Source organism: Poromitra crassiceps (genome assembly GCF_964638095.1).
Source record: "Poromitra crassiceps genome assembly, chromosome: 7".
Classification (NCBI taxonomy): Eukaryota; Metazoa; Chordata; class Actinopteri; order Beryciformes; family Melamphaidae; genus Poromitra; species Poromitra crassiceps.
Window position 1 is genome coordinate 37135925 of NC_139628.1, and position 27262 is coordinate 37163186.

Genomic DNA, 27262 nt, shown 5'->3' on the forward strand with positions numbered 1-27262 from the left:
AATCGTCTGCTGAAAGTGGAACGTTTCTCTCAGCTCACTGAAAAGGCGATTTTCAACGAGCATGATTTGTGAGTGACATCACGAATTCTGTAGCCAATTCTGTCCAGTATTCAGCAGTTAAAGCCCTTGTTTGTATGCTGGCTTTTATGTTCTAGATAACCCTAATTGGTTGCTTTGGATTTTTTTAATGAGGGAAAAGGAGGGGAAGTTATTTTAAGATAATCCAACCTTCTTTTGTGGGAAACACCATCAGACACAAATGTATTAATATACATCTTAAAACATGACTTTAGGGGGGTCTTTAACTTGCCACGCCAACTTGCCAAAACGGATTCGCGTAACACCTAGAAACTTTGTAGAAAGGTTGGCAGAGGTACGGTAAGTAAGCACTCTACCGAGTGCCTCTAGTGATGCAATATCTTGCCTTTAATAAGATCCTGGCAGTCTGCATAGCCAAATACTGTTGTGGCTCACAGCACTGAGCTTCTGAATTAATGAATATCCCAACAACTCAACAAGCATATTCATATAATATTCATGCTCATGTCTTCTAATAATGTCGAATAATGTCCTGGGATATCACAAGACCTCTGGCGCCTCATTGCTTTAATGACATTGTAAATGACGTTGCTGGGGAGCAGTCAGCGGCCATTCAATGCAATACATCTTAAAATACATACCATCCAACCATTATTAGATCCCCGGGCTCATCATCATCCGTCATTCTCCCTCCATCACAATTGACTATCTGTGATGTTTTCAGCTAAATTGATTGCTCGAGTTAAACTTGTCCTTTACGTTCCTAACCCAAATTGACAGGAAGTCCTCCAACTTTCAATGCGCTGCCCCACCATACTCTCCATCTCTCTGATTATACAGTCAAACAGCAGATGGACCCTTAACTTAGGACGTTCAATGAGGTACATCATGTCACCACTCTAATTATGCATCATGGAAAATAACCAAAGGGTAGATAGGCCAGCTGACTGCTGTCCTAGCTGAATTGGAAAGAGGCCACAGTTTTCGATGGGGGATGCTTACAAACCGGCTTGCATTTATTCCCCATTTTAGTAACTCAATCAAACTTGCTTGTAAAGACGTATGAGATGATACTCTTCCCTGATGGTCATGGCCAATTAGCTTACTGTAATTGGAGACATCTTAAATGCCATCATCGGAAATCATGAAAAGATGCTAAACAGTCCTGCTGACTCAATGTTGATGGATGGGTGACTCAACAAAATACACACACTTCTGCTGCACTTAACTCATTGAGTGCCAATGACGACTTTAGTCGTCAATTCAAATAGTGACGTAGAGTGCCAAAGACGACTAAAGTCGTCAATTGCGTTTTTTGACGGGGGGATGTCGATCTAAGCCTCTTACATCGCCTCTTACAATATGGGAGCTATTGAATGTGTCTAACCTATTTTACAGAACCCTTAGGTGGCGACAGTGCTCTCCAGATAACAGAAAGGCAAGGAAAAAACAAAGAAGAAGTCGTTGGGGAAACGGAAATCGCATCGCATCCGTATGCATCGATATGCATGAAGCATAACGTTACTGTAGCTGTGCCTGCAGCAGCCAATGTGCTCCCACAATTGAGCCGCTCCGTGTCCGTTGCGACAGCACATCCGCATGATCAGCCGTGGAGTTGTTATTATTCTCAACTGGAAGCATGGTTGCCGGTGACAAACACACGCTGTAAAAAAGCTGGATGTCGCGCACCCTTCACTGTGCACAGCAAACTCAGCAGAGAGCGACCAGAGACACTCCCATAGTGTCTGCAGTTGAGGGGGGGGGGAAGGGGGGCACGCAGAGCAGCACACAACACCCAGACAGACCCAGACAGCAGGACAGGATTGACAAACGCAAGCCAGAATATCCGATGCCCACCAGCAGCAAATCAAGACCAGCAAGAAGCTGCAACCAGCAGCACACGCAGGGGCCAGCGCTGCTGGTTGCAGCTAAAAAATATTATTCTGCCAAACAAAATTCCCTGGCCTTCACTGTTTTATTGAAGGAAATTATTTTTGAGGTGTGACTACATTAGAAAAGATTAGCTTCAGAGTCAGTGATGTGCTTGAAATGTTTAATTTCACAAAAGGCTCATTATCTCAGCTTCTAGAAAAAAATTGCTGTTTTTGGTTAAATCAAGCTATCTTCTCCGGCTCATAACTAAAGAACGGAAAATGGGATCAATAAACTTTTTTTTGCAGATGATAGAATAGAGTCTCATCGTTCTTTGTGCGTGTTCAGTGTTTACATAGTAATATCACACAATATTCTGTGGGCCTCGAGAAATCACTGAAAACGCTCTGAAACTCTGGCACTGGGAGCGTCCGTTCTCCAAAAGTGGCTGGCACTCAATGAGTTAAAGTCCCTGGAAACCAGAAATAATTTCTTTATTATTTAGCATTTTGAGTTCATCACATCACAGGAACCTATGTTAATAAGCCACCAGCCAAATTTGAACGATGATGAACGTCGCAAAGTATATAAATTTAGGTTTGACAGTCATGGCAAAAGTCATGAGAATCAATTCGATTTTAGACCGTCTTTTCTCCCACGGACTGTGTGGGCGTGTCCCGTCTGCAGCAGGTCTCCTCCGAGAGACAGAGAGAGGGAAATGGAGAGAGAGAAGGAGAGAGAGAAGGAAAGAGAGATGGAGTGTGTGTGTGTGTGTTCGCTCGTTGCTTGGCGGCAGCGCATGCTGACAATGAGGAAGAGATCTCTGCCGCTGCGAGTGCACAGCGCTACTGTGTGTGTGTGTGTGTGCGGGCGCGTGTGCGTGCGTGCGTGTGTGTGATTCGATTAAATCTTATGACGTGATAAGATCATGCATTTTAGCACCGCGCGCACCGCTGTCTTTAATGAGGAAGTGGAAATCCAGACCTTGTAGAAAAGTGGCGATTTTGGGGGTTAGGGTTGAAACTAATGTCAACTACTTTCTGAGGCGCACAATTACTCACATAAGACCCTAAATTTAATAGTTAGAAGGTTTTTGTGGATTTTGGTTTCCAGGGACTTTAACAAAATGAAGAACACGCTTCAATATTTTACAGTGGCCCAATCCCAATTCCTATCTTAACCCTCAATCTTAACCCTCAGTCTCAAAAATGCGCACTCCCGCGAAGTGCTAGTGCTGTCCCGATTCTCACTTTGTTAAGTTAAGGGTCGAGTTTGAGGGCTCTACGGCCCTCAGTTTTGAGATTTTCCACGACCACACTTGGCGGTGAGTGCGATCCCAGAATCCCTTGCGTGTCATCAGCTAGATCCATTCAGATGGAAGATGGCGGCGAAAGGAGGAAAAAAGTAGCCCTACAAAGTTAAGTATTTCCTTGTTAATAGAGATGTAAAAATTACGATAACCATTGTATTAGCTTAGTTTAATGTCATTTTATGGATTTCTGTTTTGGAATCCTAACAACAATTGTTGTTGCTAACGAGTGGGGGCTAGAATGACCGTGCTTTCCGACGTGAGGGCTGGCTTGACTGCAGTGTTTAACTGCAGTCAAGCCAGCCCTCACGTCGGAAAGCACGGTCATTCTAGCCCCCACTTGTTTTGTGGTGCGTTGCATTACACGTAGGCTGTATCTTGATCAAAACAACTCAACAACGACATTACCACCGAGAATTATGGCATTTCGTAACAACGTTAACAATGTTATAATATAATAATAATATGGCTTGACCAGCACGGCTACTGACTATCGATAGTTAGCAACAACAAATGTGTTAGGCTCCAAAACGGAAATCCATAAAATGACATTTAAACTAAGATAATACAATGGTTATCGTAATTTCTACATCTATATTATCAAGGAAATATTTGTAAGGATGCTTTTTTCGTCTCCTTTTGAATTGACAGACTGGACGGAGCTTTGGCATATTGCTGCCCCCCACAGTCTGAAGACGTATCTGCCTTTAAGGGCTGTCCCATTTTAAAGTCACAAGATAGCCCTTAACACTTAGTTTTGAGGGCTACTAAGATTGAGGGTTGAGCTTGAGGGTTAAGATTGAGGGTTAAGAAAAGAATTGGGATTGGGCCAGTGTTTCAAATCTCCCACTGGTGGCAAGTCTCTCAAGCCAGTCTCTCTCTTCCACAATCTTCGAATGCTCCATAGACAGTCTGTCGTTAAAATTTGCCCAGGGGAAGTTGTCATCTTCCCAAGACAAAACAAAAAACTCTTCAGTTCGATGGTATCTAATCTGACCAATCACGATACGTGTAAACATAACCGAGGCAGGTGATTGGGCAAATGAGCCGATGTCCTGCCTTGAGCGGATGTCCCGCCTTAGATCCGTTTTGACCAACTTTCCCCTCCACAAAGTACAGACGGGTAGGTGGGAGCATTTGCAAATTGCGTGAGCCAACGCATCTGTTTTAAGAGACTAACTGGTGGCCTACTTTCAAACAACACCATAACGACCTGTAAAGACCGCTCTGACTAGCACAGTCACCTTCTGGGCATGAAAAATAATTGTGATTGTTATACTGTACGCCTGTTTTATTACTGTACCGCGGTGAAGTGATGATCGATGACAGGCACCTCAGAACTACAGCACACCTAGAAATTCTCAGAAGAACTATGGGACACCATTATTTCACAAATTCATTCTTCATCCTTCTGTGTGAGACTTAAACTAATACAATTTAAAATATTTCATCGTTTGTATTTCTCTAATGATAAATTATCCAAAATATATCCATCTGTCAGCCCGGAATGCCCGAGGTGCCACCATGCCCCGGCCTCTCTAGGGCAGTGGTTCTCAAATGGGGGTCCGCGGACCCCCAGGGGTCCGTGGCACTTTGCCAGGGGGTCCGCGAAAAGTTTTCAGGTAAAAAAAATAAAAAAAAATGCTACATGTTACTTATTCCTTCTCAAACTACTTCCTACATGGTGCTAGTCTATCAAAATATCTTGGCTGTCATTGATTGTGTTGCATAGTGGTTTTCTGTACTGTTGACAAATTGTGATATTGTAAGTCGCTTTGGACAAAACAAAAGCGTCTGCTAAATGACGTAATGTAAATGTAATGTAAAAAAAAAAAAGTATATATATTTTTTTGCAAAATCTTCATAGTTCAACGAAAATAGTTTATGCTTTAAATCTAAAATGGTTCATGGATTACATTCTAATAACAAACCTATCAAATTAAAAGTCGAGCACGTTACCGTGGAAACAATTAAGCTTAGCCCAAAATCACAAATCAGAATGAGGGGGTCCCCGGTATATTTTCTATCTTGTAAGGGGTCCTTGGCTGAAAAACATTTGAGAACCTCTGCTCTAGGGCATATGTTCTGGTCCTGCCAATCTCTGAGCAACTTTTGGTCCAAATTTTTGAGTGTTTTTCATCTCTAACTAACACAACACTGAGTCCTAATCCCCTCATTGCCATCTTTGGTGTAGTCCAACCAGAAGAGAGCCTCCGAGGTCACCAAAGAAATACAATTGCATTTGCCTCTCTTCTGGCCCGCCGACTCATTTTGTTTAATTGGAAGGCAAAAAAACCACCGTCCTTTAAGCAATGGCCTCAGGAAGTGATGTCAATGTTGAAATTGGAGAAGGTCAGATATACTGTGCGTGGATCAAAAGAAAAATGTTATGAAACCTGGTCTATTTTTATTAGTCACTTTGAATTTATATCCTTTGACTGAATATTATCTAACTGTCATACAAACGTTAATGACAAAGCTAGTATGACCCTGGATGGGAAGATGTGGGTGGGGGAGGGTATTGGGGTTTTAAGTATGTTGATTACATTTCAATATAATATGTCTTACATACTGTGAAAACTTAAATAAAGTTTGTAAAAAAAAAAAACTACAGCACACCTGAATGCCACCATACAACAGTAAGGGTCTTTCATCATTTTCTATCCTAAGAAATCAACAACCATGTTTGACTTCGTACCTCACAGTTTTGAACATCTATTCCGGATCCCCCCCCCCCACCCTGATTCTACTTGGCCAAGTCCCGCTGCCTAGGCGGGCCCGGTCATTGCACTACCCCCTGTTGTAGACTCTCACATGCCTCCTCTGACGCATGTGGAGTCACCAGCTGCTTCTTTTCACCTGAAAGCGAGGAGTTTCAGCGGGAACATCAAAGTTTTACACTCTAGTTTGGACCCGTCATTGGTTTTGCCCTCCAGTGGTGCATGACGGAGAAGCGGACAAGTCCCAGAAGCTCTGACCTCCCGTCATTTTGAATTTCCACTGTCGACTACTGCGAAGACTGTTTACTGCTGATAGCAACCAGCAAAGTGAAGCTTGGCTAAAAGTGGCCCGACTCCAGATCAGAGCATTTCAAAGCATAAAATTAATTATGATGATTATTAGGCGGGGGGCAGCTTTAGCCTGGGGAGGTAGAAAAGCAAGCTTGTGTGACCTGACCACAATGCTGCCTGTTTGAATATCCATCTGGGAAAATTTGGGTAGGCGAAGTGAATAGTTGCTGTAACAACTACAGCCAGCCTTTGAGCAAGGCACTCAGTGGCCACACGTAGAAGACTTGTGTGCAGTGCACACAAGAAGCTGTTACAGTAATGTGTGTTACGTGCGGATTTGAGAGAGGAAAAGACTAGAGGCATGCAGTACTTGTTGAGTGTGTTACAGTGTGGATTTGAGAGAGGAAAAGAGGCGTGCAGTACTTGTTGAGTGTGTTACAGTGTAGATTTGAAAGAGGAAAAGACTAGAGGCATGCAGTACTTGTTGAGTGTGTTACGGTGTAGATTTGAAAGAGGAAAAGACTAGAGGCATGCAGTACTTGTTGAGTGTGTTACGGTGTAGATTTGAAAGAGGAAAAGACTAGAGGCATGCAGTACTTGTTGAGTGTGTTACGGTGTAGATTTGAAAGAGGAAAAGACTAGAGGCATGCAGTACTTGTTGAGTGTGTTACGGTGTAGATTTGAAAGAGGAAAAGACTAGAGGCATGCAGTACTTGTCGAGTGTGTTACGGTGTAGATTTGAAAGAGGAAAAGACTAGAGGCATGCAGTACTTGTCGAGTGTGTTACGGTGTAGATTTGAAAGAGGAAGCGACTAGAAGCATGCAGTACTTGTCGAGTGTGTTACAGTGTGGATTTGAGAGAGGAAAAGAGGCGTGCAGTACTTGTCGAGTGTGTTACGGTGTAGATTTGAAAGAGGAAAAGACTAGAGGCATGCAGTACTTGTCGAGTGTGTTACGGTGTAGATTTGAAAGAGGAAAAGACTAGAGGCATGCAGTACTTGTCGAGTGTGTTACGGTGTAGATTTGAAAGAGGAAAAGACTAGAGGCATGCAGTACTTGTCGAGTGTGTTACGGTGTAGATTTGAAAGAGGAAAAGACTAGAGGCATGCAGTACTTGTCGAGTGTGTTACGGTGTAGATTTGAAAGAGGAAAAGACTAGAGGCATGCAGTACTTGTTGAGTGTGTAACAGTGTAGATTTGAAAGAGGAAAAGACTAGAGGCATGCAGTACTTGTTGAGTGTGTTACGGTGTAGATTTGAAAGAGGAAAAGACTAGAGGCATGCAGTACTTGTTGAGTGTGTAACAGTGTAGATTTGAAAGAGGAAAAGACTAGAGGCATGCAGTACTTGTCGAGTGTGTTACGGTGTAGATTTGAAAGAGGAAAGGACTAGAGGCATGCAGTACTTGTCGAGTGTGTTACGGTGTAGATTTGAAAGAGGAAGCGACTAGAGGCATGCAGTACTTGTTGAGTGTGTTACAGTGTGGATTTGAGAGAGGAAAAGAGGCGTGCAGTACTTGTCGAGTGTGTTACGGTGTAGATTTGAAAGAGGAAAAGACTAGAGGCATGCAGTACTTGTTGAGAAAACAAAACAATTACTGTAGTACAGTTGCAGCCACCGTAAATTGGTGCTCCCAGTGCCGGAGGCTGCCATGCTAAAGAAAGAACTGAACTTTGCTATACCATAACGGGCATTGCTTTAAAGAAACAAAGGACATCTATATTAAGGTGACCAGACGTCCTCAATTTTTGGGGACCGTCCCCGTTTTTGGAGACCTGTCCCCGAACATGTTCCCGATTTTCTAAGTCTTCATCCGCGGCCGACATAACTGTCTTTCAGAGGCTCCAGCGGGCACATATTTAAAGCTAGGGTGGATACTTACTTACTGTATATCATATGAGACTAGAAGACCTAAGACATCCATTGGACCATGTCATGCTAGCTTGTCGGGAGGGCGACTAAGTCAGAGTACAAACTGGCGTTGCCATTTTCAAAGGGCTCCCTCAAGATATCTGAATGAGAATGGGTTCTATGGGTACCCAGTACCACGAGTCTCCCCTTTATAGCCAACAGTTACCATGGTCAAAATACATGAAACTGGACGTGTCACCCTTTTTTATTTCATAGATAATAATATTGGATATTTTAATTATATATTATTGACTGCCGAACTGGAAATGTCCCCGATTTTCATTTCAGAAATCTGGTCATCTTAATCTATATGGTTTATTAATAGGTGGACTTGCTTTATGTTATCTTAAGTCAAGTTTAAGTATGTTAAGTTAAGTTTGTATGTTATCTTTGTTTAATCTGGATGGGCCCTGTCAGCGGCCTGTCAACGATCAGCCGGCAATGGTGGCTGCATCTGTAATGTCCACCTGCTTTCTACCATTACTGGACATAGCAGCAGGTACTAATGGTGTATAATCAGTATGTGGTTGTAGTAGTGATCATGTATATAAGTACAATAGCTGTACTAGTGCCTACATCCCCTTCAAACAACACATTCTGTGGTTCAACTCATGCAGGAGGCACCAACCACACACATGACTGTTCATTACTGCCTACACTACACTACACTACAGCAGACGATCAGGCCATAACACGGGGCATTAATCCCAGCAGCAACACTCACCCAGGTCAGTGCTGACACTAACTCACCAAGGTCAGTGCTGACACTAACTCACCAAGGTCAGTGCTGACACTAACTCACCCAGGTCAGTGCTGACACTAACTCACCAAGGTCAGTGCTGACACTAACTCACCAAGGTCAGTGCTGACACTAACTCACCAAGGTCAGTGCTGACACTAACACCAAGGTCAGTGCTGACACTAACTCACCAAGGTCAGTGCTGACACTAACTCACCAAGGTCAGTGCTGACACTAACTCACCAAGGTCAGTGCTGAGACTAAATCACCAAGGTCAGTGCTGACACTAACTCACCCAGGTCAGTGCTGACACTAAATCATCCAGGTCAGTGCTGACACTAACTCACCCAGGTCAGTGCTGACACTAACTCACCAAGGTCAGTGCTGACACTAACTCACCCAGGTCAGTGCTGACACAGGTCAGTGCTGACACTAACTCACACAGGTGAGTGCTGACACTAAAGGTCTCATTATGCTTTCCGCATCAGCGAGGAACGCGAGTGTCCGCGCGGAAAAGTGACGTCAAATCAGCAGACAACGCCCCTCCGCAGGGCTCCGTGCGGATGGTTTTCGAGCGGCCGTGCGCACGCCGAATTTTGTAACTACGCGGACGCGGACGGGCGGACAAAGTGGAGTTTTCAAGACTCGCGCTCAATTCCGCCTGCAGAAACCCACACAGAGTATACAAGCTCCACACGTTTCCTCGTCGGATTCCGTGTCTCTTATTTCCGTACGGCCGGCCAAAGCGTCAAGCATAATCCAGGCTTTACTCACCCAGGTCAGCGCTGACACTAACTCACCCAGGTCAGCGCTGACACTAACTCACCCAGGTCAGCGCTGACACTAACTCACCCAGGTCAGCGCTGACACTAACTCACCCAGGTCAGTGCTGACACAGGTCAGTGCTGACACTAACTCACACAGGTGAGTGCTGACACTAACTCACTCAGGTCAGCGCTGACACTAACTCACCCAGGTCAGCGCTGACACTAACTCACCCAGGTCAGCGCTGACACTAACTCACCCAGGTCAGCGCTGACACTAACTCACCCAGGTCAGCGCTGACACTAACTCACCCAGGTCAGCGCTGACACTAACTCACCCAGGTCAGCGCTGACACTAACTCACCCAGGTCAGCGCTGACACTAACTCACCCAGGTCAGCGCTGACACTAACTCACCCAGGTCAGCGCTGACACTAACTCACCCAGGTCAGCGCTGACACTAACTCACACAGGTCAGTGCTGACACTAACTCACACAGGTCAGTGCTGACACTAACTCAGCCAGGTCAGTGCTGACACTAACTCAGCCAGGTCAGTGCTGACACTAACTCAGCCAGGTCAGTGCTGACACTAACTCACACAGGTCAGTGCTGACACTAACTTACACAGGTCAGTGCTGACAATAACTCAGCCAGGTCAGTGCTGACACTAACTCACACAGGTCAGTGCTGACACTAACTCACACAGGTCAGTGCTGACACTAACTCAACCAGGTCAGTGCTGACACTAACTCACCACCCAGGTCAGTGCTGACACTAACTCACCACCCAGGTGAGTGCTGACACTAACTCACCCAGGTCAGTGCTGACACTAACTCACCACCCAGGTCAGTGCTGACACTAACTCACCACCCAGGTCAGTGCTAACATTAACTCACCACCCAGGTCAGTGCTGACACTAACTCACCCAGGTCAGTGCTGACACTAACTCACCCAGGTCAGTGCTGACACTAACTCTCTCTGTGGCCCGACCATAAATCCCCAACAAGGACACAGGGAGAAGACAAAACCCTTGCTAGATGGTTATCTGCACTAAGACACTCTCTGTGCTCTCGGCCGGTAATGGCGTACGGCGAGTCCAAATCGACACAGCATTCGCTCCCTGTTCGTGTAATGGAGTACACGTGTGTGTGTGTGTGTGTGTGTGTGTGTGGGGGGGGGGGGGTGGTACCATTGAACTGTAGAAATATTAATCATCTTCTGACAGACTGATTAGTCTGTGCGCTATGAGACTTGGCTCAGCACTCTGCGCTAATGAGAGAGAAAAACAAAGAAGAAAGAGCTTACAGTACGTATGGGTGAGTGCCATGCTGTTGTGCATTGTGCCTAGTGTGCTTGCTTTATGCTACAAAGCATCTGAGAAAGTCAGTCTTGGACATGAACACCTAAAAGTACTGCAGAAAAACCAAGGCCAAACATAAATAACAAGAGGCCTCAGCAGCTGATCCATCACTTAGCCAACTTCTGCCAAATCCTAATACTGGCCGTGGGATAGTTGCTACTACGTACGTACGTACGTACGTACGTACATACATGCATCAATTCTATACAATTAGAGAGTGGCTATTCACACGCTACTTATCAGGATTCAGCTCACATCCACAGTAAGGCGGTGTGGTTGATTGTTCAAGGTCTGATGCAACGATGATGTAATATTTCTCCCAACACAGAAGCCTCTGGCAGAGACGCCTGCGGTGAATTAGAATATTCTACTTGGTCTTGACAGTTGCCCACAACTTTTTTGGCTGCTGCAAGTCGATGCTACAGTCGAGTCTGTAGACCTGTGCTAGTACCTCTCAGCATGCATCCTCTATGGAGCCAAGTCGAAGTGTACACACACAGCAGTAACCTGGATTTTAAAGTGTGCTAGTCTCGCGTTAAGTCAATGTTTTTAACACATTTACACAACCACACAGTTGAACAAAGGAGCGCTGAACAGGTTACAGATAACAGCATAGACAGATAGATAAGTTTGTAACGAATAGGAATAAAGAAAACAATAAACGTAATAAAAGAATAAGGGCACAGCATAAAATGAAGTCGAGGTGTCAAGCTCAACTTGAATTGAATGATAACGAGAAGAGATGAGCCTTCAGCAGCGACTTAAAGGGTGTCTGCGCAGTTCTGATATGAACACGTTAGCTGTGGCAGCAACGCGAAGGCTCGTATCGTGTTCTGATTCCCCGGAAACCCAGGAATAAGATGAGCCGTCACAATAATTTGGCTAGGATGATTGAAGTTGTAATTTAAAAATAATTTATTATAAAACTTGCTGAGATACAAAAATAAATGAAATAAGCTACAAAAATGACCTGTTAGAAATACAGGTGGAGTAGGAAATTCTCCATTGAAAATGAGCCGCACCCAATCCCGTCTCTCAGACTGATCCCAGTTAGCTGACAAACGAAGTTGAGTGAGACTGAGTCCCAATGTTGCAACGTCTGCTTATATCTAAGAAAGACTTCCTGTTTCAGGGTGTTTTTTCCATCAATACACATATAGTCAAACATAAAAATGCATAACATAAACATAAATGCATAACGGGTTAAACAGGAGTTCAACTAAAGTATCTTTGTGGTTAAACCATACATTGCTTCTTGTAAGCTCTGCGCCTAACGTCTTTACCTTCCTGGAAAGGGTTATGGACAGGAAGTCTGCACCTGCACAAGAAGTCTACACTCCGCAGCCTGCAAACACGACAAAATTGTTGCAATTTCCGACACTCGGTCGCCTCTGTTTTTGTACCTAGATCTCGAACATCCAAGAGCTGGTTTGTCAATCTCAGTGCTGTAGCTTGAGTATGATGATGCAAGAGATAAGAAGACGCCAGCCAGTGAAGAGAGACCTATGGGGTTATGTGATCACCTTTTCTTTTTCCACTTAGAAGTCGAACGGCAGCATTTTGTAACGGGAGCTGATCTTTGCGTCATCCGAAAGGTTGCCAGTTCAAAACTCTACAGTCCAGCTGAGCAACTCAAATGTGAACACGTCCAGCTCTATAAGTGAAACAGTGCGTGGCTTCATCAAAACATTTTCTCTAAAGGTTAAATAAAAAATAAAAAATAACTTGACTAAAAAATAACTTTTTAGTCAAAAGGTGACAGCCGCAAAACGTGTTTGTGTTAGAACATACAAAGATGGATCGCTATATATATATATAAAAAAAAAATCCTCTAATTTCCTGTAATTATCCTGCTCATGTCAAACGCCTAAAGGGCTTTTCCGTTTTCTTCCATGACCACTTCTCAAAAACGGGATGAATGAGCTTGGCCTGAGACAATCCCAGGGTTGAAATCTCCCCCTCTTCTCCGGAACATGACTGGTTGACACATGCAGGACATCAATACCTTTTATTGACTGGTTGTCAGGTGGACCATAAGCTCAGATAGCAGATATTCTGCAGGCAATTACACTCTGTGTGAAACTCCTGTGTGGAATACCGATCAGATCAGTGAGCCGATGACATCGACACACCGGCTTTGATGTCTTTGTCACCGCGCCACGGCAACGGATCGATACGATGACAGCTACATTTGAAAGCGTAGAAGGGAGGAAGTGAACTGCTGACCGCTGTTTACTGAAGCACGTAAACCACCGCGCTGCGCACCAAGTCCACAAATTAAGCATAAATCATCAAATGAAAACACCCGGCGTCCGGCTAGTGTAGCGGTCGATTCCCTGCCTACCAACACAAGGGCCGCATACAGGCACACCTGTTTGATGGGAGGGGGACTGGAGTGTGATCCTCCCACGTGCTACGTCCTGTTGGTTAAAGTTCGCTTCGCTGTCAGGTGAAAAGAAGCGGCTGGCGACTGCACATCTATCGGAGGAAGCAGGTGCTAGTCTACAACTCTCCCCATATTGGCAGAGGGAATGAGCAACGACCAGGACAGCTTAACTCATTCATGGCCAGTTTAGGACTGCCAATATTTAGCACAGGCCAAAGATTTTCATAATTGTTGGTCATCTTTCAAGACCCACAGTAAATTATCTATTAGCACCAGAGTGATTTGCAATACCTCAAAATGAAGATGTACGTCTCTGGGTTCACCAGGAAAAAAAAGTGAGCTTTTAGCATGTTCTGTACTCTACTTATATCCATTTATATACACCCTGTTTTCACCCAATAGGTCTCTCTGAGATGACAAACAGGAGAAAAGTCAATTTCTGTAAAATACACATTCTCAAGCAGAACTCGCTCTCAATTCTTTTATTTTGAACTGTATTGACATCAGACATGTAAATACTATTCGTTATGACACAAATGAAAATAAATAAATATATATATATATATATATATACACATGAAGTGCTTTTTTTTTACATTCAACAATACAGCAGTGTGAGTGAGTGTGCAGACAGACACACAGACAGACAGACAGACAGACAGACAGACACACCGACAGACAGACAGACCGACAGACAGACAGACAGACAGACAGACAGACACACACACACACACACACACACACACACACACACACACACACACACACACACACACGATCCCCCTTCGTTGCGTGATTTCTAACCCCACATAGGATAAGCAATAACCACGCCCTGTGGCGCCGGGATTGGCCAGGAGCAACACTGGAGGGCACGCAGCCCAGCGATTTCATGAACCAACTGAATAGCTCTTGAGAACAGACAGCGGGCTGCTCTGACTGCCGCTTCTGCCGTGTGTTTATTTTGTTTTGTTCTGGTGCACCCGTCCTCGTCCATGTCTCCCTGACTGTCCTATCCTGCCTGCTATTTGATCGTTCCCGTTTTCCCCTCGGCTATTCAACACGTCCTCCTCACCGCCCTCTGATCGATCATTTCCTCATTCCTCCGATGATCAAACGCATCTGTGGATTACTTTCTCCCCTTTTCTCCGGCTGGCACACAGGAAAGCGACCAGCTCCTGCAGCGCGCGAGGGGCGTTTCAATGGCGTTTCTCCTGTCTGCACAAGGCAAGCTCCTTATCCGTTTTCTGCTTTTCCTCTTGCTCAATTTCAAAACAACAGCTGCGGTATGTGTTTGATCGCGTGTTGTCGGTTGTCTTTGAGGTTTTAGGGACCTGATACCATGTGACAGGCTGGGGAAGTGTTTTAACTATGCGCTGCACGAATAAAAACAAAAACACGTCAAACACGTCATTGGCCCTCTGGGCTATTCCTGATAACACGTCAAAGACGTCATTGGCCCTGAATGAGTTAACAGGGAGAATTGGCCAAGTGAGATCCAAAGTCAGCGTCACTTCCTGCTTCAACGTACAAACCAGCGAATGGCGGTGAACGGCGAGAGACGGTACTCTTTTTAATCCTGTTTGAATTGTGCCATAAAAAATACAATGAAAACATCATCGCCACGTGCCCTCCAAAAACGTACCACGACCAATCCAGCATCATTAACAAACCCATCTAAACATTCCCCTTAAGCCGGGGTCAGCTTTTTCCAACCACCTTCTAATACAATAATAAAATATCACTTTTCTATTGACTTATGGTGCCTCTGAGTAGGAATCATATCACCTTTCTATTGACTTATGGTGTCTCTGAGTAGGAATCATATCACTTTTCTATTGACTTATGGTGTCTCTGAGTAGGAATCATATCACTTTTCTATTGCCTTATGGTGCCTCTGAGTAGGAATCATATCACTTTTCTATTGACTTATGGTGTCTCTGAGTAGGAATCATATCACTTTTCTATTGACTTATGGTGTCTCTGAGTAGGAATCATATCACTTTTCTATTGCCTTATGGTGCCTCTGAGTAGGAATCATATCACTTTTCTATTGCCTTATGGTGCCTCTGAGTAGGAATCATATCACTTTTCTATTGACTTATGGTGTCTCTGAGTAGGAATCATATCACTTTTCTATTGCCTTATGGTGTCTCTGAGTAGGAATCATATCACTTTTCTATTGCCTTATGGTGTCTCTGAGTAGGAATCATATCACTTTTCTATTGCCTTATGGTGCCTCTGAGTAGGAATCATATCACTTTTCTATTGACTTATGGTGTCTCTGAGTAGGAATCATATCACTTTTCTATTGCCTTATGGTGCCTCTGAGTAGGAATCATATCACTTTTCTATTGCCTTATGGTGCCTCTGAGTAGGAATCATATCACTTTTCTATTGCCTTATGGTGCCTCTGAGTAGGAATCATATCACTTTTCTATTGCCTTATGGTGTCTCTGAGTAGGAATCATATCACTTTTCTATTGCCTTATGGTGCCTCTGAGTAGGAATCATATCACTTTTCTATTGCCTTATGGTGCCTCTGAGTAGGAATCATATCACTTTTCTATTGCCTTATGGTGCCTCTGAGTAGGAATCATATCACTTTTCTATTGACTTATGGTGTCTCTGAGTAGGAATCATATCACTTTTCTATTGACTTATGGTGTCTCTGAGTAGGAATCATATCACTTTTCTATTGACTTATGGTGTCTCTGAGTAGGAATCATATCACTTTTGTATTGACTTATGGTGTCTCTGAGTAGGAATCAGCATTGGGGACGTTTGATTGATCATCCTAATTACTGTAGGAGATAAAGCACGCTTGCCAAACAGAACTCTGATGGATCGGCACGGTTTAAGCGCAAACTGCTTACTATGCTGCTCTACTTTATTTAATGAGACAACTGAGGCAGGGCCAAGCTAAACACTTGATTTAGGCCTGACACAATCTGTGACCGGCCAGCCTGGCTGTGCCCTTACTTAGTAGCACACGATGGGGCACGGTTTCCCTTGAGTGCGCAAACAGTGGTTAGCAGTGTTGTCTCGCTGCGAGAAGGTCCTGGGTTCGAACCGCGCTCTGTCACAGGGTCCTTTCTGTGTGGCGTTGGCATGTTCTCCCCATGTTTGTGTGGGTGCTCCAGTTTCCTCCAACCATCAAATGTTGTGAGTTAATACTCCTGTGGCCCTGATCAAAGTACTGGAGTGGGTCCCCGGGCACTGTACTGCGCCTGCCCATTGCTCCTAGTGTGTGTATAGAGAGGACCTGGAGTAATAATTTAGACCCTTTTATGATTGCATTGGGAGTAAAGAGGCAAGATGGAGGGATCGTTATGCAGACAAAGTAAACTTGTGCAATTAGCCACACAGACACTTGAATACATGCACACAGGTGCACACAGACTCGCCAAAGGAACTCTCTTCAAAGGCTTGCACAATAGCAAAAGCAGCTCTACTAGGGATGTTCACAATTAATCGAAGATTGGTTAATTTTTTTGTTATGGATTTGCTCGAACACGTGACATTTACTCGATCTACTATCAAGCAATGTGTAGTAGTCTCATATTGCATTCTAGCTGTCAGCAAAAGGTGTATTTTCAAAGTATGTTTCAATGAACCGCCAGGGGACGCACCAGCCCGCCGCAAGAACTATGACCAGGCAGTCATCCCGGGTCTAATATAAGTGGGCCGAAGTGAACCAAAAGGAGAAAATAATGCCACCTGCAAACACTGATTCTGTGTTTGCGAGGAAGAGCTGCAGCGCACAGTTTACAGGGAGTTGTATAGTACCGTATATGCAGCGCCCGCGGCTTAAAGCATAATTTAGAAAATATATATATCCTTTAAAGCCGACACATCTAGGCTTCTATGTTTTTATATGCTTCATAAGGCTATGCAATGCTGTGAGAATATTCAATATGTTGCTGCTGTGGAAATAAAGCGTTTGATTGAGGAAAGAACGCATTTAGCATTGTTTGGTAAATTTGGTATTTTAATTACAATTAACCAATTGATTGATCGTTAACATTACCGATCGATTCAGGAACGTGCTTACAATTTGCAACCCTAATCTCTACCACTGACAAAAGTTTTGATACCAAACAAATTCATATGTACTTGTTCACATGGAGGCCACGCGCACGCGCACACACGCGCGCGCGCGCACACACACACGCACACACGCACACACACGCGCACACGCGCACACACACACACACACACACACACACACACACACACACACACACACACACACACACACACACACACAGTACACAAAGGAGGAGGGACCACACCCACAGTCCTCAGCGGAAAAGAGAAGCCGAACTCAGAGGGAGTTCAACATGACAGAGGCACTTCTCTCATAACCACAAATCTCCTCGGGTCTCTGAACCAACGATAAGAGATAATTGAAAAATGCAATCATAACTCTGCTCTCCAAAGCTCTCTGAGCCCCCCCTCCATCACTTTCTCCTGAGTTCTGCTCAAGCTCTTCCTCCCTTCTCATCACATCACATCTCTTTTCCTCACACTTCAGTCACATCTTCTGGTTTTTCAGAACTTCATCTCACACAATATGACATCTCTGAGCCAATCCTGCTTTAGTATGGCGAACTCAATTAACTTGCCAAGAACCTTCACGTGTGTAGCAAAGGAGAACTGGCGACAAAGGAGTAACCTTGTTATATCAAAGCGACAGAAAAGCTGGAAAAAGATGGGAAATAATTTGAGCTGAGAATTAATTAGAATGACAGAAATTTGCATAAGCTGTAGCTCTCTATCAGCAAGTCATTTTGGTTGCAGTTGTTATCTATCTCTCTCTCTCTCTCTCCACCTCTCCTCCGGTGTCTCTTACCTTCGGAGAAGTTGATGAGCCCTAGCAGGTGAAGCAGCTTGATCGACGCGCACACCAGCACCACGATGCCCACCGTCTGCAGCCCCTCTGTCTCCCAGATGGCGTTCATCATTGCTCCGCCTCCCTCGGCCCACTCCGTCCCGCCACCATACCCGGACTCGAACCCGGAGCCCGACCCCGAGTCGGGCTCCCCGCCCTCGGGACCCCCGCCCGCTCCCCCCCCCCGCGCTCCAGTTCCCCAGCACCCACTCCACCGCCACGCCGGCCCACACGCACGGGCCGGGCGCCCCGCGGCAACCGCCTGCCGCCCGCTCCTCGCTCCCTAAATCCAGTCTGGGTCGAGTCGGGGATGGGACGGGGGGTTAGAAGCCGGACCGGCGGTACGATGAAACGATAGGTCTCAGGTTTGTGACGATCCCCAAGTCATGAAGTTTCGCTCTGGTCTCGAGGGGTCACCGAGATTTGAGAAAAGCTGATTCCGAGAGGGAGAACGTGCAACAGACAGAACGGCTGATGATCTCAATTCTTCTTCCTCCTTTCCTCTCCTCCCAAATGAAGAGACAAGAGAGAGCTGGTAAAAGAGAGCGAACTCTGTTCTTCTTTGACAGTTTGCGGCTCTCTCTCGCTCTCTGTCTGCCTCTCTCTCTCAGGCACGCTGCCACACTGCGAAGTAAAGGCAGGGAAGATGAGAGGGAGTGGATATGAGTGAGGGAGTCGGAGGGAGGGGATATGGGACAGAGGGGGGAGGGAGGTGTGGTGGGAGAGAGGATGCCCAGCCTCTCAAACACAACGGTTTACTTCAAACACTGAAGCGCAGATCTCGAAGCGCAAAATACAGTCCTGAATCTTTGTCTGTAACAGTTAACAGAATGTACAGTACGTTATGGCAGTGCAGTGTTGAGTGAGTGCGCTCGCGGCATCGTCCAAAATCTATTCTCACAGGCTGCAGGACCGATTGCAGAGCAAGATGATGTGACAACAAAGACAAAACACAGGCATTCCATAGAAAAAGTATGACAAAAGTATGAAAAGCAGACTGGACAGCCACAACAATAGCTTGTACAATCATGCTATGTAAAAAGCATTCTTATAGGGGTTCATTGTAATTCAGATGATATGAGTTCAATAAATCTTCCAAACTGCTGCTGAGAAGAGGCTTTGTTTCAACGGGGGAAATGCTGCAAATTCCCAATACTCAGAATTTGCTTAATCGAAAGAAGTGGCGTGCTCAACCCACGCAGTGTTTACAGTGTAACGGGTGCCGGCCCGAAAATGACAAAAATAACAAATGAAGTCGTCAGCACTAAGTGTACTGTAAATCACTGTTTTTTAATGACGCACAGCAGCCAAAAAACGGACGTGTTTCAGCTCGAGGCTTTCCTGAGCATCATTAAAACAGTGATATACAGTACACTCATTTGTGAGTGCTGACGACTTCATTGTCATTTTTACAATGCTCATAATTACATCTGCCGTGTTTTCCGTGCTGTTTGTCTGTTTGTTAGCCGGATTACGGAAAAGTTACTGAGCCAATTTTCATGAGACTTCCTGGATGGTTGTGTACCCTGGGCCAAGGAGAAGAACCAATTAAATTTGGGAGCGGATCTGATCCGACAAAAATTTGCATATCATAGCAAAATTGGCCTTGCACTTCTAGCTTATTTCTATGGTATTTTTTCCCCAAACGTAAAGTTTTTGCAAAGTGCCTTGAAAAAAATGCAGGCACTTAAAACAGTACAGTACATTAGAATAGGATGACAGTCACACAACAAAATACAAAATAATATGTACAAGAAATTGATTACCGGTAAATACTTTAAAATCCCTGCCAAAGTGATTGCTGATTTTTTTTTCTTCTCTAGACCTCTTGGGCAACGCCATATTGGTCCATAAAAGTCTTGGTGGATGGGTCCATTTGTCTAAGCAGCCTCTCTCTGACACACACACACACACACACACACACACACACACACACACACACACGCCCGCACGTAAACGTAAAGACATGGAGAGTGGGGTGAAAAAGCCTATTGATCATGCCCGGTCATTAAATGTACCGTAATTGATTGTCTTCAGGGAGCCAGCTAGTTCTTTCAAAAGGAATCCAATGTCACTGAGATGTAGTGGAGCGATCAAGAGTACAACTACAGCACAGGACGAGAGAGAGAGAGAGAGAGAGAGAGAGAGAGAGAGAGAGAGAGAGAGAGAGAGAGAGAGAGAGAGAGAGAGAGAGAGAGAGAGAGAGAGAGAGAGAGAGAGATTGGATTAGACATCTTTATTGTCCACTTTGTCTTTGGCTTCGCAGACTTTTGGCTTCACAGAGACATAGATACACTTAAAAACTTCCTCAGCCATGGGTTAGAATACATGTTGATAAAGAATTCATAAAACGGTATGAAAATCACGATTATAGTGACCAAAATGATCACGGTTATCATCAGTATTACCACGGTATTGTTCAAATGTGCTGAAAATGTTCAGAAAGTACTGACTGATACCCTCACCGAAATCATTTCCCCAAGTTTTATATTGAAAACCCAGACCCAAAAATGACTGACACACTCACTGAAATCATTTCACCAAATTTTATATTGAAAACTCAGACTCAGTCTCATATTGAAAAACACTCAAAGTACTGCTATGAATCATTTCACCAGCCTGCGCCTGAGAGACTGCTGCTAACTTTGGTTGATGATGGACAGTATTATACTTAAACAAACCCACCGTAGGCCATGTCGTCCGCATACTTCAAAAGACACAAGTTGCTGTCTAGATCTGCATTTTCATTTATATACATAGACAAAAAAGTGCAGGAGATAAAACACAACCTTCCCAGGATTCAAAATTATTTCATCACACGGGAGTCGTGTACAAAGACTCTTTGAAGGCGGTCAGATAAAAAGCCTTTGATGCACAGTGCAAGGTGTCCTGATTGCTATCAAGTTTATAAAGTCGAGACAGAGAGAGAGAGAGAGAGAGAGAGAGATATGGTTAACAAACCTGATCAATGGAGTCCACAGTTTTGTATATGGCTCAGACCTGGGGCTGGTAGATAAACAACATTATGCGAGAGAGAGAGAGAGAGAGAGAGAGAGAGAGAGAGAGAGAGAGAGAGAGAGAGAGAGAGAGAGAGAGAGAGACTTTCATGTGGTCAGTGTGTTTGTAGTAAAGGAGTGGAAACACTACCATCTACTGGCCCTGTGGAGACGTGGTTATCAATATCAACAACTAGAGGTGATCCACTTCGTCACAGTTTCAAATCACATCCAAACGAAACGAAAATGTACCACAACTATCTGAAATACCTGCATTTCATTTACAGAAAAGCTATTCATTTATCAATTACTAACACTCGACATCAAACAAAAAAGCTCAAAATATACCGTCACGCCTTTTCAAATTTAATTTGAAACGACGTCATCACAATTTCAACGGCTTCAAAGACTCGGAGAGACCATTCTTTTCAAGCGATTTATCCTTCCCATAGTGACGTCAGCCATACATCACTGACATACAACAAACATATTAAGTACATTATTCCGGCACCGTGACAGAAACGGTGACTCACCGCCTAATCAATTCGCTCAATGATAAATTGTCCAATAATAACAATCAGGCCTGCGTTCGTGGGTTTCATAAAAGCAAGAAGTGAAGCGGCTTATTCCTGTAATGGATAATCCCACTTTCCACACATGCATCAATTCAATCCATCCGCTTTCTGAACAACAGAGAGTGAAAAATGTTGTTTCCCTTTTTCTTATTTCTTTTAATCTTTTGGCCACATGAGTGATTGTTGCTGTTGGACAAAGAAAATGATGTTCAGCAGACACATCCTGGTTCATCTGAATGGGCCCTGGCCTTGTGACGACTCATTGGTATGTGTGAAGCTCATCTCCAGCATGTGAAAATACCCCGCTGAGACAATAACGCTGAATAGATAGGAGGACCTGGTGAAATATGATGATGGGATCATCTCAAGGAGCATCTTTGTGCTGTTGCAGCAAGGAGAGAGAGAGAGAGAAAGAGAGGGAGGGAGAGAGAGAGAGAGAGCGAGAGAGAGAGGGAGGGAGAGCGAGCTGTTGTGAAAATAGATTGAAGTCCATGTTCTTATACAACAATGTAATGAAATACTGAAATGAGTGTGTTGATCAGCTTACTGTTGTGTGAGAGTAAGAGAGGTAGCAGTATTTCCTCTGTGTGTGTGTGTGTGTGTGTGTGTGTGTGTGTGTGTGTGTGTGTGTGTGTGTGTTTTTTTTCCAGGTCACTACTATGAATGTGAATGCTTATACACCCATCCTCTACTAGGAAGCTTCCTAGAACTAGGAGCAGTGGGCAGCCGCAGTGCAGCGCCCGGGGACCAACTCCAGTTATTTTGCCATTGCCTTGGTCAGGGCCACTGACAGGAGTCTTAACCCTAACAAAGATACATGTCTTTGATGGTGGGAGGAAACGGGAGCACCCGGAGAAAACCCACACAAACCCGGGGAGAACATGCAAACCCCACACAGAAAGGACCTGGGACGGACCGGGGTTCGAACCCGGGACCTTCTTGCTGTGAGGCAACAGCGCTAACCACTGAGCCACCGTCTAATTTCTAGGTATTTAGTACAGAATTGCAACAGCTGTCCAAACATGAGGGAGAGATAATGAGAGAAAACTTTGGTATTTTTTTTTTTACTCTTAAGTTACATGATCTTATTATGTGCTAACTTAACTTAATATTGTGAAATTAAAGAATTTTTCATTTTGCTAAGAACCCCGTTAAATCCATTCGAGGAGGTAAAAGCCAATCTGCAACATTGTTGCTGCAGAATGCTAAGTTGATCAAAGATCTTGTTTGCCAAAAGCTCTGGCAATCATTTAATACAACCAAACTCCCATGTGGACGGACTGTGGATTCGACCCAAAGAATGATCAAACAGACTCCATCTATGACAATGTGTCGGCGGACCTTCGCACTGTTTTTCCAACAGAAACTTCATCAGATGCATCGTGGTCTCGCGGGCTGCTAACATCAAACTCACCGCGGTGCTGCCAGCGTACGCGTACTGGCACTACATCAGTGAAGCCGCCGCGCGCGCGTGCACCGCATCACAAAGACGATCACATTCAAGCCACGTACGTATACAGTGGCCAGTGGCTTCACTGACTTGGCTGAGTTACTGTACAGCCAAAGATCCCAAAGCCAGCTGGAAGCTTTGCCTCTGGCTTGGCTCTCTTTGCCTCTGGCGTGGCTCTCCAAACGGCCCCTGATGGTTAATAAAACATGGAGGGATGAATGATGAACCCGATCATACACTCTCCCAACACAGAGATACTGTATTCAACCCATACATTATGGAAGACATGAACATGGAGTAAGGAGGCAGGCAGGTGATATGAGGACCATCAGTCCAGCCTCTATCAAGGGGTCTCAAACGCAAATGACCTGGGGGCCGCCGAGTGTCCAGTCTTGTCACAAGGGGGCCACTTCATGTATTTAAAAAAAAAGAGAGAAAAATGCAACCATTCGAATTCTCAACATTAACAATTTATTCATTTATTTGAGGGACAATCTATTTTTTACATTAACAATTTATTTGTTTATTTGAGGGACTTTGTTTTCTTTTTTTTTAGGAACAATGCACATTACTAAATTAGGCAGTGTTAATTTTCAACTGTCCCTTGGAACTCCAGCTAGAATTAGAACTGATCATAAATGTCACTTGACAGCTCAGTAATCCGCTCTGCCACTGTGTTGGCTGAAAGGCTGATGTTGCTTAAGTGACTTTTTTTTCTGGACAGACGATATACAGTAACATATAACAGAAGTGGAGTATTGGCCAGAATGACATGAACATTTGGAAACTTATTCAGCGGGTATCTTGCATGTTGTGTTCAGGTGCATTGTGCCGTGAGTTTGAGACCCCTGAACCATGATTCTATCAACACCACTGACAAGAGGTAGATATTACACCCTACATTCCATTCCATTAACGTCACATAAATTGTGAACAGTTTTGCAGAAGATCACAAACTGAAATCTGAGGAAAGTGTTGAAAGTTGCTGTGCTGTGAAACAAAGTTCTGAGAAATTGCCCTTCAAGGTTTTGAGAGGGTTTGCCCTTTCAGTGATGGTCTATAACGGTAGGCTTGCTTTGAGACCAGTGGTAACAAAATCATGTTTTCTATCGATGGAGCTACATTGCCCGAGCTGCTGTGCTTCTTGCTGAATTTTGGTTCACTGCAGCTATAAAGCATTAATATTTCAAGATCAAAATGTGATTTATTCGGTTTAGCCTTCAACCTTAGTGCTGCACTAGGCAAAGTGCTCGCTGGCGGCCCCAATTGGCACTGAGAGGTAGCCGTTTGAATTTGAAAGACAATTCAATACACTTCAAATATTGAGAAGGGTGGAGATTAAAAAAATAATCATCACAGACAGTTGTCCAGCTTTGTCTGGATGGAGCACTCGTCCGCCACCGTTTTGTACTTCTCTCTTAAGTTTTGGTTCCTCAACTATTGTGCACAAAATATTTTTCCCTGCACACAAACATTGCATTTGGAAATCCACATCATTTGCATTTGGGGGGATGGGATGCTTTTCTTTGTTGCACCACCATTTTTTGATTTACAGTAGGCTGATAAGATGGGTGTATTTTATTTTTGCAAACATAAAAGGGTAAAATTGTCTGTTAGTTCTGCTGTAGTGTATGTTCTGCATTGTTGGACATGCTGTGAAGAACTTCCTCAGAAACAAGAAAAACTACCATGAATGACAGAAATGTGTTAATAAGGACCAAAAAAAACCAGACCATTTAAGGGATAAGAAATGCTTTGGGGAACGTTTGACGACGGCACAAAAACATCCAGTCACTTCATGACAGCTTAACGCCACCCAAATCCCCACATGCCATCATGTCTCCAGTGAAGGCTTTCACAAAGTAAAGGACTTGGTCTGAAATGTCAGGCCACATTGAGGCCGGGAACGTCACGATTCCTCCGTGGAAATTCCTTATCGGTGTAGCGAACAGGGTAAGTCTGAGTGACAAACCTGCTGGCCTTTTGTCCCTCTTCCTCTGTAGACCAATAGACATCGATTTGGGGGAAAGATGACATATTTGCGTGGCTCATGGCTGCCACCTGCCTCCGGCTCTTTCCTTGCCCAGTAGTCGCAAGGGGAGGAGGGGGGGGGGGGTCTTATCGCTCCTTGTCTGGGCGGACTGGACACAGACTGGACACAGAGGACGCAGCCAGCAGCAGTAGAGGTCAATGAATCAATGTCCCCAACAACACTGGCTGCATTTTGCCTCGTCATGAAAGGCACCGGGACCGACGGAACAAAGAGGGCAGGGAACCGAAAATCCATCTGTAAATATGCAAATAACGTCACTGCTGACTGCCGTCCCCACAGATTTCATCTCCAATGCTTTAGTTGAATCCATCGCCTCTGTACACACTAGCTCAGTCATTCCCAACCTATGGTACGCGTACCACTGGTGTGTTTTTTTTTTACAGTGCACCTGAATGCAACATACAAGATACCCGCTGAATAAGTGTCCAAATGTTCATGTCATTCTGGCCAATACTCTACTTCTGTTATAACATTTCAGTCTGGAATATGGAATATCTTTCAATAATCTTTATGACTAAAAGGATAAAAGTAATCTCATGTGTAAGAAATGACTGTTCTACATTGAAGTAAAAAATTTAAATAATTATATTTAATTAATTAATATTGGATTTATTTAGCTTCAAGAGTGCATTTTTGTTTGTGTGACCCTCAACACAGGCTTTGATAATCCCCCCAAGAGGGTCCAAGCAAGGTCTACCCACCACAATCTCCCCAAATCCTGTGGGAAACATACAGTTATTAGTATTTTCTTTGTTCTTAAAAATATACATTGCCCGTTTGTGTTTTGCAATATGGATATTGTTTTATTTATAATTAAATCGAGCATTGGGCCTTTATAAGAATGTTTATTTGTATTATTTCAATTGTCACACTCATCGATACATATTTGAGGTTTATTTATTAATTGGGAAAAGGACCACTGGAACATGATCCGGCTACTTTTTCAATCTGACTGGCTACTCAAAAGTTTGGGGAACTCTCTCATTTAAAATGAGATATTCCTCTAAATTGGGCTTCAAATGGCCAAAATTTTCCAACGCCGCCCTTCGGACGGCGGGATCCGTGGACCCGATGTGATATCCTTTCATGGGGCCCGAAATCCCTGGCCACGGCCCTGGTGCTACCCCTTTGTACATTGTGGCTGTGGCTGACAAAAGTTAACAATAAATAATGTTATTAGGAATAAATGTGCCTCCTGCGTAAACTGTGCAGCTGAATAGACTGTATTTTAACGTCGGTCATATGGTGGTACTTGGAGAGCCAACTCATTTCTCAGGTGGTACTTGGTGTAATAAGGTTGAGAACCACTGCACTAGCTGATGATGATATGAGCACTTTTTTAATAATTCCCTTCCAAATCCCTGGGACTATTAGGGCAAGCGTTCTGGAACAGTAAATCGTGATAAAAAAAACAAGTTAAACACCACAGATGGAAAAGTAATTTAAGAGTTTTCTTGTGAACGTAACCAATTTGAGCTGTTTATTAGCTTTCTCCACATTCATAGTGGCAAAGAGGCCCCCGGGGAGAGCAACATTTTCCATTAGCTATTGGACAGCTGTTATCTTTCTGGAGGCATCTACTGTGAACGTACAGGATCAAGAGAGGAGGGGGGCGCGGGAGGCGGGGAGTTGGTCTCATTGTAACCGTCATCAATCACAGCGGCGCCGATCGGCAGAGGTGACGAAGAGATAGTGCCGTTGTTCAGCTCAGGGTCCAAGAGGCTGATATATAATTAGTCGACACCTGCAGCCAAGTTGCTCAGGCGTGCAGATCAGCATTAAGCGCTTGTGTTGTGTTTTGGAAGACGGCGCGTTAAAATGAGCCTGTCATGTTTCCTGCAGCGCCGCCACCTGTGAAGGAGGGTTGGCAATTATGAGCTATGAACCCAGGCAACCCCCTGGGGGAA

The 27262-nt window shown here is 44.3% G+C and overlaps 1 protein-coding gene across 5 annotated transcripts in view; it reads right to left on the bottom strand.

Moving 5' to 3' along the window:
- Positions 1-27262, bottom strand: part of kcnip4a (potassium voltage-gated channel interacting protein 4a) — a gene marked incomplete at both ends in the record, with an annotated part of 256584 nt that overhangs the window by 47111 nt on the left and 182211 nt on the right. Inside the window, one exon of one of the 5 annotated variants that reach the window (XM_083639761.1) lies at positions 18243-18411. The exons of the other annotated variants lie outside the window; for them this stretch is intronic. Within the exon in view, the coding sequence (XP_083495887.1) occupies positions 18243-18354 (112 nt within the window). Of the gene's footprint in view, positions 1-18242; positions 18412-27262 lie in introns of those variants that run through there. 5 annotated transcript variants of the gene reach the window in all.